The 13,401-nt window shown below is 44.6% G+C and overlaps 1 protein-coding gene across 5 annotated transcripts in view; it reads left to right on the top strand.

Annotated features, from left to right (window-relative positions):
• UACA (uveal autoantigen with coiled-coil domains and ankyrin repeats) overlaps positions 1-13,401 on the top strand; it is a 115,922-nt gene that overhangs the window by 42,913 nt on the left and 59,608 nt on the right. For 4 of the 5 annotated variants that reach the window (XM_038766807.1, XM_038766809.1, XM_038766806.1 and 1 more), the window contains exon 2: positions 11,275-11,408. In XM_038766807.1, coding sequence (XP_038622735.1) covers positions 11,275-11,408 — 134 coding nt within the window. Of the gene's footprint in view, positions 1-7,495; positions 7,644-11,274; positions 11,409-13,401 lie in introns of those variants that run through there. The other variant, XM_038766810.1, reaches the window with a different exon arrangement.

Here is a 13,401-nt window from a genome sequence, read left to right as displayed (position 1 = left end):
GCAGTTATAAATACACACATACATATGCTAGTATGGAGGATGGGAACTCAGGTGGCAGCGAAAGCCCTCAATAAGTGCACTTGATTGATGGATTGAAAGGTTTTGGGAGCCCTTCTCTGCCCTAGCCCAGATTTATATTTCTGCTCCTTCTGGGCTTCAGTTTTCCCTGGGCATCACCCCTGAGTAGGGTGGGGAGACACCAATCACTCAGTGGTATGTATTGAGTGCTCACTGTACAGAGCACTGTACTGAGCTCTTGGGAGAGTACAGTACAGTAGAGTCGGTATGTATATCCCCTGCCCACCACAAGCTTACAGTCTAGGAAGGGAGACAGACGTTAATATAAATGAATAAATTGCAAGACACTGATAAGGACAGAACTTCCAAGGTCTCAGAGAGTTTGGAGGATGAGAGAGCTGGAGGGGGAGGTTGGGCTGGCTGTTTCCACTACTGCAAGAAACACCCTGTTGAAGACTGTTATTTCCTTGATGGGGGCTAGCTACTCACTCATTTAGGTAACTGCCATTGCCTTAGATTTTATGTCATTTAGGAAGAAGCATGGTCTTGTGGATAGAGCGCGGGCCTGGTCGTCATAAGGACCTGGCTTCTAATCCCAGCTCCAGCACTTGTCTGCTGTGGGACCTTGGGCAAGTTGGTTCACTTCTCTGTGCCTCAGTGACCTCATCTGTAAAATGGAGATTAAGACCGTGAGCCCCACGTGGAACAGGGACTATGTCATTCATTCATTCATATAATCATATTTATTGAGCGCTTACTGTGTGCAGAGCACTGTACTAAGTGCTTGGAAAGTACAATTCGGCAACAGCGACAATCCCTACCCAACAACAGGTCCAGCGTGACTCTCTGTGCGTCAGTTACCTCATCTGTAAAATGGGGATTAAGACTGTGAGCCCCATATGGAACAGGAACTATGTCCAGCCTGATTAGCTTATATCTACCCCAGTGCTTAGAACAGTGCTTGACACATAGTAAGTGCTTAACAAACACCATCATTATTATTTAGGAGTCTATAAATGAGAGAGTTTGGGAGAACCCCGGAGGACCTATTATCATTATATTGTACTCTCCAAAGTGCCTAGTACAGTGCTTTTCACACCATAAGCTCTCAAATATGATTGAATGAATGAGTGAATGAAAGGATAGACTTAAATCAGAGCTGGAATCCTCCCCTGGCCTTGCCTTCCTTTCTGGTCAGAGCTAGGCGGCACACGCAGTATGAAGAAACTGTGCTTGTCCTTGTAGCTTGTTTGGTCATCCGGGAACCTGCTCCTGCATGGAATTCTTTTTCCGAGTTGCAGCCCGAGCCCGGAGCCACTGCCCTCCCTTGGCTGGAGGCAGGGCGGGCGCTAGTATGGGTGGACCGGCCAGTCTGGGAGTCCCTGCTGGCTTCTAAGCCAGGCTCCACCACTTGTCTGCTGTGGGACCTTGGGCAAGTTATTTTGCTTCTCTGGGCCTCAGTTTCCTCAGCTGTAAAATGAGGATTAAGACCGTGAGCTGCATGCGGGACAGGGACTGTGCCCAACCCGATTTGCTTGTATCCACCCCAGCGCTTAGTACAGTGTCTGGCACATAACAAATACTGCCATTATTATTATTATTCCTCTTCACTGTCCGAGAGCTGGCCTGGTAAAGCCTGTCGAAGGCCCTGCTGGAGCCTTTTTAATCTCTAGATTTAAGCTCATTGGGGGCAGGGAACTGTTTTCCAACTCTGTCCTATTGTTAGATTGTAACAGCGTGGTTCAGTGGAAAGAGCCCGGGTTTTGGAGTCAGAGGTCATGGGTTCAAATCTCAGCTCCGCCAATTGTCAGTTGTGTGACTTTGGGCAAGTCACTTAACTTCTCTGTGCCTCAGTTACCTCATCTGTAAAATGGGGATTAAGACTGTGAGCCCCACGTGGGACAACCTGATCACCTTGTAACCTCCCCAGTGCTTAGACAGTGCCTTGCACATAGTAAGCACTTAATAAATGCCATTATTATTACCCTCCAAGTGCTTAGTTCAGTGCTCTGCACGCAGTTAGGGCTCAGTAAGTACCATTGATTGACTGATAGCTGACTGGAACCTGGTTTTCTTTCACACCCAAAGTTTTGGAGTCCCCAGAGGAGCTGTAGAGGTTTGGCAGTTTGGTGCAGAGGGCTGAAAACCCAGCTCCTTGCTTCTGAGCCCCCCTGACTTAGTCTAATAATAATAGTCATAGTGGTATTTTTTAGGCCCTTACTCTGTGCCAAGCTCTGCGCTAAATGCTGGGGTTGAAACAGTGCAGTCAGATCAAACAGTTTCTCCCTAGTACCCAGGGACCAAATTGTATCCTTTCCAGGGAATTACTTAGAACACTCATGGAATAAAGGGGAAAGAATCACCTGCTGGCAAATGGAAATCTCAGATGGTGTTTATTGATGACTCAAAGCTATCAAAGACAGGGTAACTCAGTAGGCATTTTGATAGTGGTGGTGTTCAATAAGTGTGGCACTGAGAGTTGTAATGTCCCTTCAGATATTGGTCCATTACAAGATGATTTCCTTCAAACTGATTTCTATGGAGGTGATTACTAGTAGCCTTTGAATTGACTTTATAGTATTGTACTCTCCCAAGCACTTCGTCCAGTGCTCTGCACATAGTAATTGCTCAATAAGTACCATTAATTGACTAAGTGGAGAATGAGGAGTAGTAGTAGTAACTATACCAAGCGCTTACTGTGCACAGAGCTCATTGGCCCTGGACATCAGGAAAGTGGCTATATTAAAAGCAGGTCCACTTAGCATTCTGAAAGGGCATTTCCCTGCTGGGGTTTTTTAACTTTTGTCTTCCACTGCCCTTGAATCTGTGGTGCTTTTGTATAGACGCCACCCCAGATCCTTGGGATGACTGAATACCTAAAGTCCCAAAAGACTTATTTCCTGATGCAATCCGTCAATAATATTGGGTACTTATTGTGTACAGGGCACTATAATAAGCACATAGGACAGGGCAGTACAATGGATTTGGTAGACACTGCCGCCCTCAAGGATTTTACAGTCTTGTAATCCCGGTGGCCATGTAAAAACCCACTTTTTTTTTTTTCATTTTCTGGATTTTTTTTCCCCACTGCACGTCAGTAGAGTCCCACTCCTGTATTTCTGGAAGGCATGTTTAGCTAGAGGAGAGTTATCTCCAACTTTCTTCCCAGCAGATTTCCTCGCAAGGCAGTGAAACAAGCTCTGTGTGGGGATGCCTATTGGTCCAGCCAAAATGAATCCATTTTGACTCCGCATGTGCTTTTCTAATCATCCTTTCAAAATAAAAGAACTGTTTGTGTTGCGCTCATTTCATTATTGTAGTATTCCTCGGTCAGGATATGTTTTTGATCTTAAGGACCATTTTTAGAATAAGCTGTAGGAGTCTGACTTCTTCCCTCTTGGTCATTTAGATAGATGATTGCTTGCTGACATCATGACCTGTAATATATGAGCCGACTCTGCCTCCCCCAGACAAACATTTATACTGGAATGTCGCCGCATTCTTATGAAATTTAAAATCTTTCCTGGAGCTTGTGCTCTAAGAGGAAATGGGAGTTGTCATAAGGCTATTGTGACCACAGTGAGTGCGGTGAATTTGTCAGAAGAAAAACATGAAGTTTGAGGCTTTCTTTATTGCTTTTGAGATAAATTGAAAGAATTGAACTCTTGTTCAAAATTTGATTTTTTCCACCCAGATGGAAGGAGATTAAGGAAGTTCCCTAATTTAAAGAAAACTCTTCAAAAATTTAAGTATTACTTATACTCTAGCCAATTAAATTAGTATCACATTTTTAATGATGTATTTAAATTATATACTATGCATTATATTAATGTCGGTCTCCCCCTGTACACTGTAAGATCATTGTGGGCAGGGAACATATCTGCTAATTCCTTTGGATTGTATTCTCCCAAGCATTTAGCACAGTGCTCTATGCATATTAAACTCTCAATAAATATCATTGATTGATTGGTATTGGGTTTTTAATTTTGTTTATATTGGGTATTTCATCCTGTTGATTTTGCTTTTTACCACCTCCTGTAGAAGATCAGGCTTGAACAGACAAAGCACTTGATGGCCATAATTTCAAGCTAGTATCCTAAAATTGAATTTCAATCTTAAATGCTCAAAAGAGAACCAACCCATTCCATATCATTAACCATTATGTCGCTTAGTTCATGTTTTGACAGAGACTGTAGCTCTTATTTAGTATGTTGGGAGACAGAGCGGCAGCAGCAGGAAACTGACACCTGGTCCAGACTTGTATGGGAGAAAAATCAGAAAGTGAAGGCACGTGTTTCTTCTATATTTAAAGCCAGACACATTTTTGTTAAAATAGAAGCCTGTGCTCCATTGGAAGGAAGGCTCATCATGTCTCCTATCACTAGGTCAGTCACATTTTAGGATCAAACCTGGAAAAACCAAAGCCATTTCTAGCCACTTGTGCAGTCACCTGACTTCCTAATGTCACCCCGAATCAGGTTGCCCTGATGTATCATGCACATTCTCCCGAGGGTCAAGTCAGCCAGAGTGGGCCCATGTAGTAAAAATTGACGTCTCCCCTGTTACCACCCCTCCTCCCCTAGATAAATTTCAACAGAGATACTCCCAAGGGGAGCATGCAGAGCCCATATTATTAGCAGCGTCTTTCTCACACTCAGCTGTCAAGCGCTCCAGAAACCAAAAATAGACCGGGACCTTGAAGAGATGGTCCTAACTGTCTGTTAACCTGATTCGGATCCATCTTAACTGCCCCACCGAGCCAGGCGGGAGGGACCAGAGAAAAGGAGGGGCAGGGGAAGAGGGACAGAGACAGGGAGGAAGGGAGGGAAAGAGACCTTTATTCATTCAATTGTATTTATTGAGTGCTTACCGTGTGCAGAGCACTGTACTAAGTGATTGGGAAGTTGTTCAATTCAACAACAGAGACAATCCCTGCCCATAACGGGCTCACAGTTTAGAAGGGGGGATACGGACATCAAAACAAGTAAACAGGCATCACTAGCATCTGTATAAACAGAAATATAGATCTATACACATCAAAACAAGAAATCAGTTATTAGGGAGGAAGAGAGGGAGAGAGACAGGGAGGAAGGGAGGGAAAGAGGAAGGAGGGGGGATAGAGGCATTCATTCATTCAATTGTATTTATTGAGCACTTACTGTGTGCAGAACACTGTACTAAGCGCTTGGGAAGTTCAATTCAGCAACAGAGACAATCTCTGCCCACAACGGACTCACAGTCCAGAAGGGAGACAGACATCAAAACAAGTAAACAGGCGTCAATAGCATCAGTATAGATTAATAGAATTATAGATATAGACACATCAAAACAGGTATTAGGGAGGGAGAGAGACATTCATTCAATCGTATTGAGGGCTTACCAATCAATCAATCAATTGTATTGAGCGCTTACTGTGTGCAGAGCACTGTACTAAGCGCTTGGGAAGTACGAGTTGGCAACATATAGAGACAGTCCCTACCCAACAGTGGGCTCACAGTCGTGTGCAGAGCTCTGTACTAAACGCTTGGGAAGTTCAATTCAGCAACGAAGGGAGACAATCCCTGCTCACAACGGGCTCACAGTCTAGAAGGAGGGAGACATTCATTTATTCATTCATTCAATCGTATTTATTGAGCGCTTACTGTGTGGAGAACACTGTACTAAGCGCTTGGGAAGTACAAGTCGGCAATATATAGAGAGGGTCCCTACCCAATAAAGGGGTCACAGTCTGGAATGGGGGAGACAGACAACAAAACAAAACATGTAGACAGGTGTCAAAATCGTCAGAACAAATAGAATTAAATAGAATTAAAGAATTAAAGATATATGCACAAGACAGACATCAAAACAAGTGAACAGGCATTAGGGAGGAAGGGAGGGAGAAAGGGAGCAAGGGTGGGAGAGAGAGACAGTGACAGACAGAGAGAGAACAAGAAGACATATAAGTTTACTAGCCTAGAGAAGCAGCGTGGTTCAGTGGAAAGAGCTCGAGCTTTGGAGTCAGAGGTCATGGGTTCGAATCCTGGCTCCGCCACGTCTGCCATGTGACCTTGGGCAAGTCATTTAACTTCTCTGAGCCTGTTACCTCATCTGTAAAATGGGGATGAAGACTGTGAGCCCCCTGAGGGACAACCTGATCACCTTGTAATCTCCCCCAGCGCTTAGAACAGTGCTTTGCACATAGTAAGCACTTAATAAATGGCATTATTATTATTATTGTCACAACTTCTCTGAGCTTCAGTTCCCTCATCAGTAAAATGGGGATTAAGACTGTGAGCCCTGCATGGGACAACCTGATCATCTTGTATCCCCCCCAGTGCTTAGAACAGTGCTTTGCACTTAGTAAGAGCTTAATAAATGCCATTATTATTATTAAGTCACTTCTCTGAGCCTCAATTCCCTCATCTGTAAAATGGGGATTAAGACTGTGAGCCCCACGTGGGACAACCTGATCACTTTGTATCCCCCCCAGTGCTTAGAACAGTGCTTTGCACATAGTAAGTACTTAATAAATGCCATTATTATTATTATGAAGTCACTTAACTTCTCTGAGCCTCAGTTCCCTCATCTGTAAAATGGGGATCAAGACTGTGAACCCCATGTGGGACAACCTGATCACCTTGTAATCTTCCCCAGCGCTTAGAACAGTGCTTTGCACATAGTAAGCGCTTAATAAATGCCATTATTATTACTATTAAGTCACTTAACTTCTCTGGGACAACCTGATCACCTTGTAATCTTCCCCAGCGCTTAGAACAGTGCTTTGCACATAGTAAGGGCTTAATAAATGCCATTATTATTATTATTATTGTCCCAACTTCTCTGAGCCTCTGTAAAATGGGGATTAAGATTGAGAGCCCCACGTGGGTCAACCTGATCACCTTGTATCCGCCCCCCGGCGCTTAGAACAGTGCTTTGCACATAGTAAGGGCTTAATAAATGCCATTATTATTATTATTGCCACTTGACTTCTCCGAGCCTCAGTTCCCTCATCTGTAAAATGGGGATTAAGACTGTGAGCCCCACGTGGGTCAACCTGATCACTTTGTATCCCCCCAGCGCTTAGAACAGTGCTTTGCACATAGTAAGGGCTTAATAAATGCCATTATTATTATTATTGTCACAACTTCTCTGAGCCTCTGTAAAATGGGGATTAAGACCGTGAGCCCCACGTGGGTCAACCTGATCACCTTGTATCCCCCCCCCCCGCAGCGCTTAGAACAGTGCTTTGCACATAGTAAGCGCTTTACAAATGTCATCATTATTATTATTAGCCAAACTGGCGTCCAGAGTCCAGAAGGGGAGGAGACAGCGGTTTGGGGGAAGGGGGAGCGAGGCGGGGGGCGGGTCCGCCAGGGTCGGGGCCCCTCCCCCGGGCGAGGGGCAGCTGCAGAGGGCCCAGACCAATGCTGGGGTCTGGGCCGGGGCTCCGGGGCCCCTCGGGGCCGGCCGTGCCCTAAGGCGGCGGCGGCGGCGGTCCGGGAGGCCTCCCGGCCTGCGGGACCCAGGAGTCCGGGGGTCCAGAGGCGGGCCCTGCAGGCGGCGGCGGCAGGACCCCCGGGCGGGACCAGGGCTGGGGGCTCTCCGACATGAGCTGCTGGCTTTCCTGCGCCTCCCACAACGCTGTAGGTACCTCTCTGGGCGGGGAGGGGGAAACGGGGACCCCCGGCCTGCTGGCCAGGGCAATCATTCAATCCTTGCCAATTTGTACCTCCCAAGCGCTTAGTACATTGCTCTGCACCCCATAAGCGCCCAATAAATACGATTGAGTGAATGAATGAACGATTGAGAGGGACTGTCTCTATATGTTGCCAACTTGTACTTCCCAAGCGCTTAGTACAGTGCTCTGCACACAGTAAGCGCTCAATAAATACGATTGATTGATTGATTGAGCGCTTACCGGATGCACGGCACCGTACTTGATGCCTCCGTTCTAGCGGCCTTCTCCCAAGAGCTCAGCATTCATTCAGCGTGGCTCATTCATTCAGTCGTATTTATTGAGTGCTTGCTGTGTGCAGAGCACTGTACTAAGCGTTTGGGAAGTACAAGTTGGCAGCATATAGAGACGGTCCCTACCCAACAGTGGAGAGAGCCCGGGCTTGGGAGTCAGGGGTCGTGGGTTCAGATCCCGACTCCGCCAACTGTCAGCTGTGTGACTTTGGGCGAGTCACTTCACTTCTCTGGGCCTCAGCTACCTCATCTGTAAAATGGGGATTAAAACTGGGAGCCCCCTGTGGGACAACCTGATCACCTTGCAGTAATAATAATAATAATAATGGTATTTGTTAAGTGCTTACTATGTGCCAAACACTGTTTTAAGCACTGGGGGGATACAGGGTAATCCTTGTAACCTCCCCAGTGCTTAGAACAGTGCTTGGCACAGTAGTAAGCACTTAACAAATACCATCATTGTTATTCATTCATTCAATCGTATTTATTGAGCGCTTACTGTGTGCAGAGCACTGGACTGAGCGCCTGGGAAGTACAATAATGATGGCATTTAAGCGCTTACTATGTGCAAAGCACTGTTCTAGTGCTGGGGGGGAGGGGATACGAGGTGATCAGGTTGTCCCACGTGGGCCTCTATCTTCATCCCTATTTTACAGATGAGGAAACTGAGGCCCAGAGAAGTGAAGTGACTTGCCTGAAGTCACACAGCTGACAAGTAGCGAAGCTTGATTAGAACCCACGACCTCTGGCTCCCAAGCCCGGGCTCTTTCCACTGAGCCATGCTGCTTTGCACAGCGCTCTGCCCCCGAAGGACCACCTTCCCCTCCCCACAACACTTGTGTATATCTGTACATATATTTATTTTATTACTTATGTGTATATGTCTATAATTCTATTTATTCTGATGGTATTGGCACCTGTCTACTTGTTCTATTTTGCTGTCAGTCTCCCCCTTCTAGCCTGTGAGCCCGTTGTTGGGTAGGGACCCTACATGTTGCCGAATTGTACTTTCCAAGTGCTTAGTGCAGTGCTCTGCACCCAGTAAGCGTTCAATAAATACGAATGAATGAATGAGTGACCGGCTTTGAGCCGCGTTCCTATCGGGTCCTCCTCGGGTGGGAGGAGAGTTAGCCGCTTGAGTCATTTGTGTGCGATTTTTTTTGGGGGGGGGGGGGGCTCCCATTTAGCTGTCTGTCTGAGGTTACGAAATGCTCCGTCTTGTTATGGAAAGTCAATTCAATAAAGTGGGACAGAACACATGGACCCAATCGAAAAATCATTTCCTAGCGCACTGCCGAACGGTCAGACAGCAGATCCTGGAACAGAAGTTGCTCTTGCTGGGTGTTGGTTTCTTGTTGTGGTTTTTATTTAAAGGGATTTTGGGGATTTTCAACCTTTTGGGGTTCGGGAAGGTTCCCCGGTCCCTCTTTAACCCAGGGCGGTTTGGTTACTGTTGTCAAGAATGAAGCAATCGTCATCAGTTTAAAGTACCCATTTATAAGCAGAGCAGTACTTAAATCCTACCCTGAAGCCTTTGATACCCCAATGGAGAGTTGGGCGGAGGAGGTTTCTCCCTCCCCCAGTGCGATTTTGATAAACCAATATCGTTTACCTTTTGTAAGTTAAAGTAAAAAAGAACAACGTGGTTATACTGGATGAGCCGAGCCTTTAGAGGTTTGTGTTGCACCCACAGCAAAAACATTTGGTTCTCTTCTTTCAAGGCAAATCAGATCTGAAGTTGGCTCTTTGAAGATCAGATCTCAGCCAAAAATAATGTTGCAAAACTTAAAGGCAGGAAAAAAAATGAGGATGGTAGGACTTTGTTGTTGCTTCTCTTTAGAGGGCGCGTAAGGCCGTATTGTGTTTTAGAATAATACTCTGAGGCATTTGGTAGTAAGATAGTGTATGTATTAAATATTTTAAAAGGACAAGCCCAGGTGGTTCGGCCGTCACATGTATTCTCCTAGCATCTGCACTTCCCCACAACACTTATGTACATATCTTTAAATTATATAATATAAATTACTTATTTATTCATGGTATTACCTGCCTCCCCTTCTTTATGGGCAGAGAAGGTGTCTGCTGATTCTGTTGTATTGTGCTCTCTCAGTGCTCTGCATAATAATAAATACAATATTTACTGTATTTATTACAATAAATGCGCGCAACAAATACAATAAATACAACTGATTGATCTGCAGGCAATTCAAGTCCCAACTGGGGGTGGGGGCAGAGGTTAAAGGTTTAAATAGCCATCTAGAGGTGCTTTCTTCTATCACAAAAAGCACCTCCCTTTTCATTAAAGTTTATTTCAAGAAAATCGAACAAAGAGAATTCACCTTTTGTGTGTCTCCTTTTCTTCTACCTGGCATGGATGTCTCATCCATTACATTTGCACAGGGGATTACTATTTTCAGCAATTTGAGTAAAGAATATGAAATAAAATCGCCTATATAAGACAGATACTTGAACGGTTCTCATTTCAGTCGACATTCTTTTAGAGGTTAGATGGAATTTAGCAGCACTTTCCATTTCATACACCTGATAAAAATTTTGGAGTTAATTTTCTTATGTCCCTGAATCTGGTTCCCCAGTTCAGCGAGGATTATAGATTCTAAGCCTTCAGATGAACTTCAGTCCTATGCAAACAACGGTTTTGTGCAATTCTCAATGAATGTGTTTGAAAATTGTAAAAGAGAGGCTCCTCTCCCAGTTAAACTGATGAGCTCTTTTCTACAGGGTAACTGGTTTCATGGAATTTGATTTCAATTTAGTTTCCTTGGTCAAGCTCTCTGTCTCCTTGTAATAATAATAATGGCATTTATTAAGCACTTACTATGTGCCAAGCACTTGTTCTAAGCGCTGGGCACTTGTAGGAAACTAAAGCTCATTGAACAAATGCATTTATTTATTTCTATTAATGTCTGCCTCCCCTTCTAGACTGTTAATAATAATAATAATAATAATAATAATAATGATGGCATGGGGATTAAGACTGTGAGCCCCACGTGGGACAACCTGATCACGTTGTATCCTCCCCAGTGCTTAGAACAGTGCTGTGCACATAGTAAGCGCTTAACAAACAGGGAACGTGTCTACCAACTCTGTTATATTGTACTTTCCCAAGCGGTTAGTGCAGTGCTCTGCCCAGAGTAAGCACTCAATAAATACCATTGATTGATTACTTGAACAAGGAAAAGGTGCACACTAGATCCTATATGTCTCCTTTCTGATTCAAATAAACGATACCACATTCCTCACTCAGATTGCCATGCTAACTGGATGTGTGTCTGTGTTTTTTTGTAGCATGCATCAGAGTGGAATAAATATGATGACCGATTGATGAAAGCAGCCGAGCGAGGAGAGGTGGAGAAAGTTTCATCGATCCTCACTAAAAAGGGAGTCAATCCTAGTAAACTAGATGTGGAAGGCAGATCTGCGTAAGTCACTGTAAAAAAGCAAGTCTCACTGGGGTGGATAGGGCTGAACCTCCTTTGGCTAGGAGTTCCTTGGTGTGAACTTGGTGTCGTTCCCAAAGTCAGAAGTCTGATTTGTTTCATGATGGAAACCGCCGAGATAACGTCATGGACTCGAAACAGCTTATCTCCGTGGAAATCGTCTCCACGATCCATCATTAAGCTATTAAAAAGCCCTGTCCAGAAAGCCTTTCCAGACTAATGGAGTAGGTGGAGAATCTGATTCTGATTAGCTTCTAACTAGAGTTTACTCAAAAAATGGAAAAATCAGCTAAACGCAAGCCTGATGCTGGATTCAGTCCTCCCCTATTTTGAAACCCCTTTCCATTGATCTCTCAGCTCCCTCATCAAATCTGACAGACCATCACTCCTCCCCCTGTCCCCTGCCCCCCCCCGCCCTCAAAGCCCTATTAAAATCACATCTCCTAAAACCCCTTCTAAATTTGCATCTCCTCCAAGAGACTTTCTCATAAGCCTTCATTTCCCCTGTTCACCCTTCTATCTGTGTCAACCGTGCATTTGGATCTGTACTCTTTAGGCACTTAATAGTCACCCCACCCCTAGAGCACTTATGTACATAACCTTTTACTCTCCAATTTATCCTATCTGTAATTTATTTTAATGTACATAACCTTTTACTCTCCAGTTTATCCTATCTGTAATTTATTTTAATGTCTGTCTCCTTCTCTAGACTGTAAGCTCCGTATAGGCAGGAATTGTGACTGCCAACTCTACTGTATCAGTTTCTCCCAGGTACTTCATACAGTGCTCTGCCCACTTGCAAGCACTCGATAAATACCACTGATTGTTTGTTAGGATTATTTAGGGAAGAGGTGTTGTAAGCAAACACAGATCATTCTTTTGTCACGTATGACAACTTTATCCCCACGAACTCTTGGAAAATTAGCATACTATGTTTCTGTGGAATGTGAGTTGTGTAATGATGGCATTTATTTAGCACTTACTATGTGCAAAGCATGTTCTAAGCGCTGGAGAGGTTACAAGGTGATCAGGTTGTCCCATGTGGGGCTCACAGTCTTAATCCCCATTTTACAGATGAGGTCACTGAGGCCCAGAGAAATTAAGTGACTTGCCCAAAGTCACACAGCTGGCAATTGGCAGAGCCGGCATTTGAACCCATGACCTCTGACTCCAGAGCCTGTGCTCTTTCCACTGAACCACGCTGCTTCAAGCACTTAGTACAGTGCTCTGCACACAGTAAGTGCTCAATAAATAAAATTGAATGAGTGAATGAATTCCACATTAATTTGGAAACTGGAGAGAAGTGACAGCCAGCTCATAATTCCTTCTCACTCTTTTGAAAGAATTTTGCAATGCCATCAATCAGTCAACAGGATGTATCAAGTGCTTTTCGATTGCAGAACCCTATACCAAGCACTTGGAAGAGTTCACTAGACAGGTAAAAGATCAAGAGAAGCAGTATGGCCTAGTGGCTAGAGTACAGGCCTGGGAGTCAGAAGGACCTGGGTTCTAATCCCGGCTCCACCCCTTCTCTGCTGTGTGACCTGGGCAAGTCACTTCACATCTCCATTTCTCAGTCACCTCTTCCATAAAATGGGGATTAAGACTGTGAACCCCATGTGGGACAGGGACTGTGTCCAACCTGATTAACTTGTATCTAGCTCAGCACTCAGTACGGTGCCTGGCACATAGTAAGGGTTTAACAGATTAAAATTACAATTTCTAGCATTTTTTAAAGGTTAAGCGCTTGCTTCATGCCAGATACTGTTCTCCTGTGGATACTGGCTAATCAGGTTGAACAGAGTCCATTTCTAGACTGTGAGCCCGTTGTTGGGTAGGGTTGTCTCTATCTGTTGCCAAATTGTACTTTCCAAGCGCTTAGTACAGTGCTCTGCGCACAGTAAGCACTCAGTAAGTATGATTGAATGAATAAATGTCCCTCTTGGGGCTCAGTTGTAATCCCCATTTTACAGAT

Source organism: Tachyglossus aculeatus, chromosome 26 (genome assembly GCF_015852505.1).
Source record: "Tachyglossus aculeatus isolate mTacAcu1 chromosome 26, mTacAcu1.pri, whole genome shotgun sequence".
NCBI classification, from domain to species: Eukaryota; Metazoa; Chordata; class Mammalia; order Monotremata; family Tachyglossidae; genus Tachyglossus; species Tachyglossus aculeatus.
Note: the sequence above shows the minus strand (reverse complement) of the source record. Positions and strands in the feature narration are given on the sequence as shown.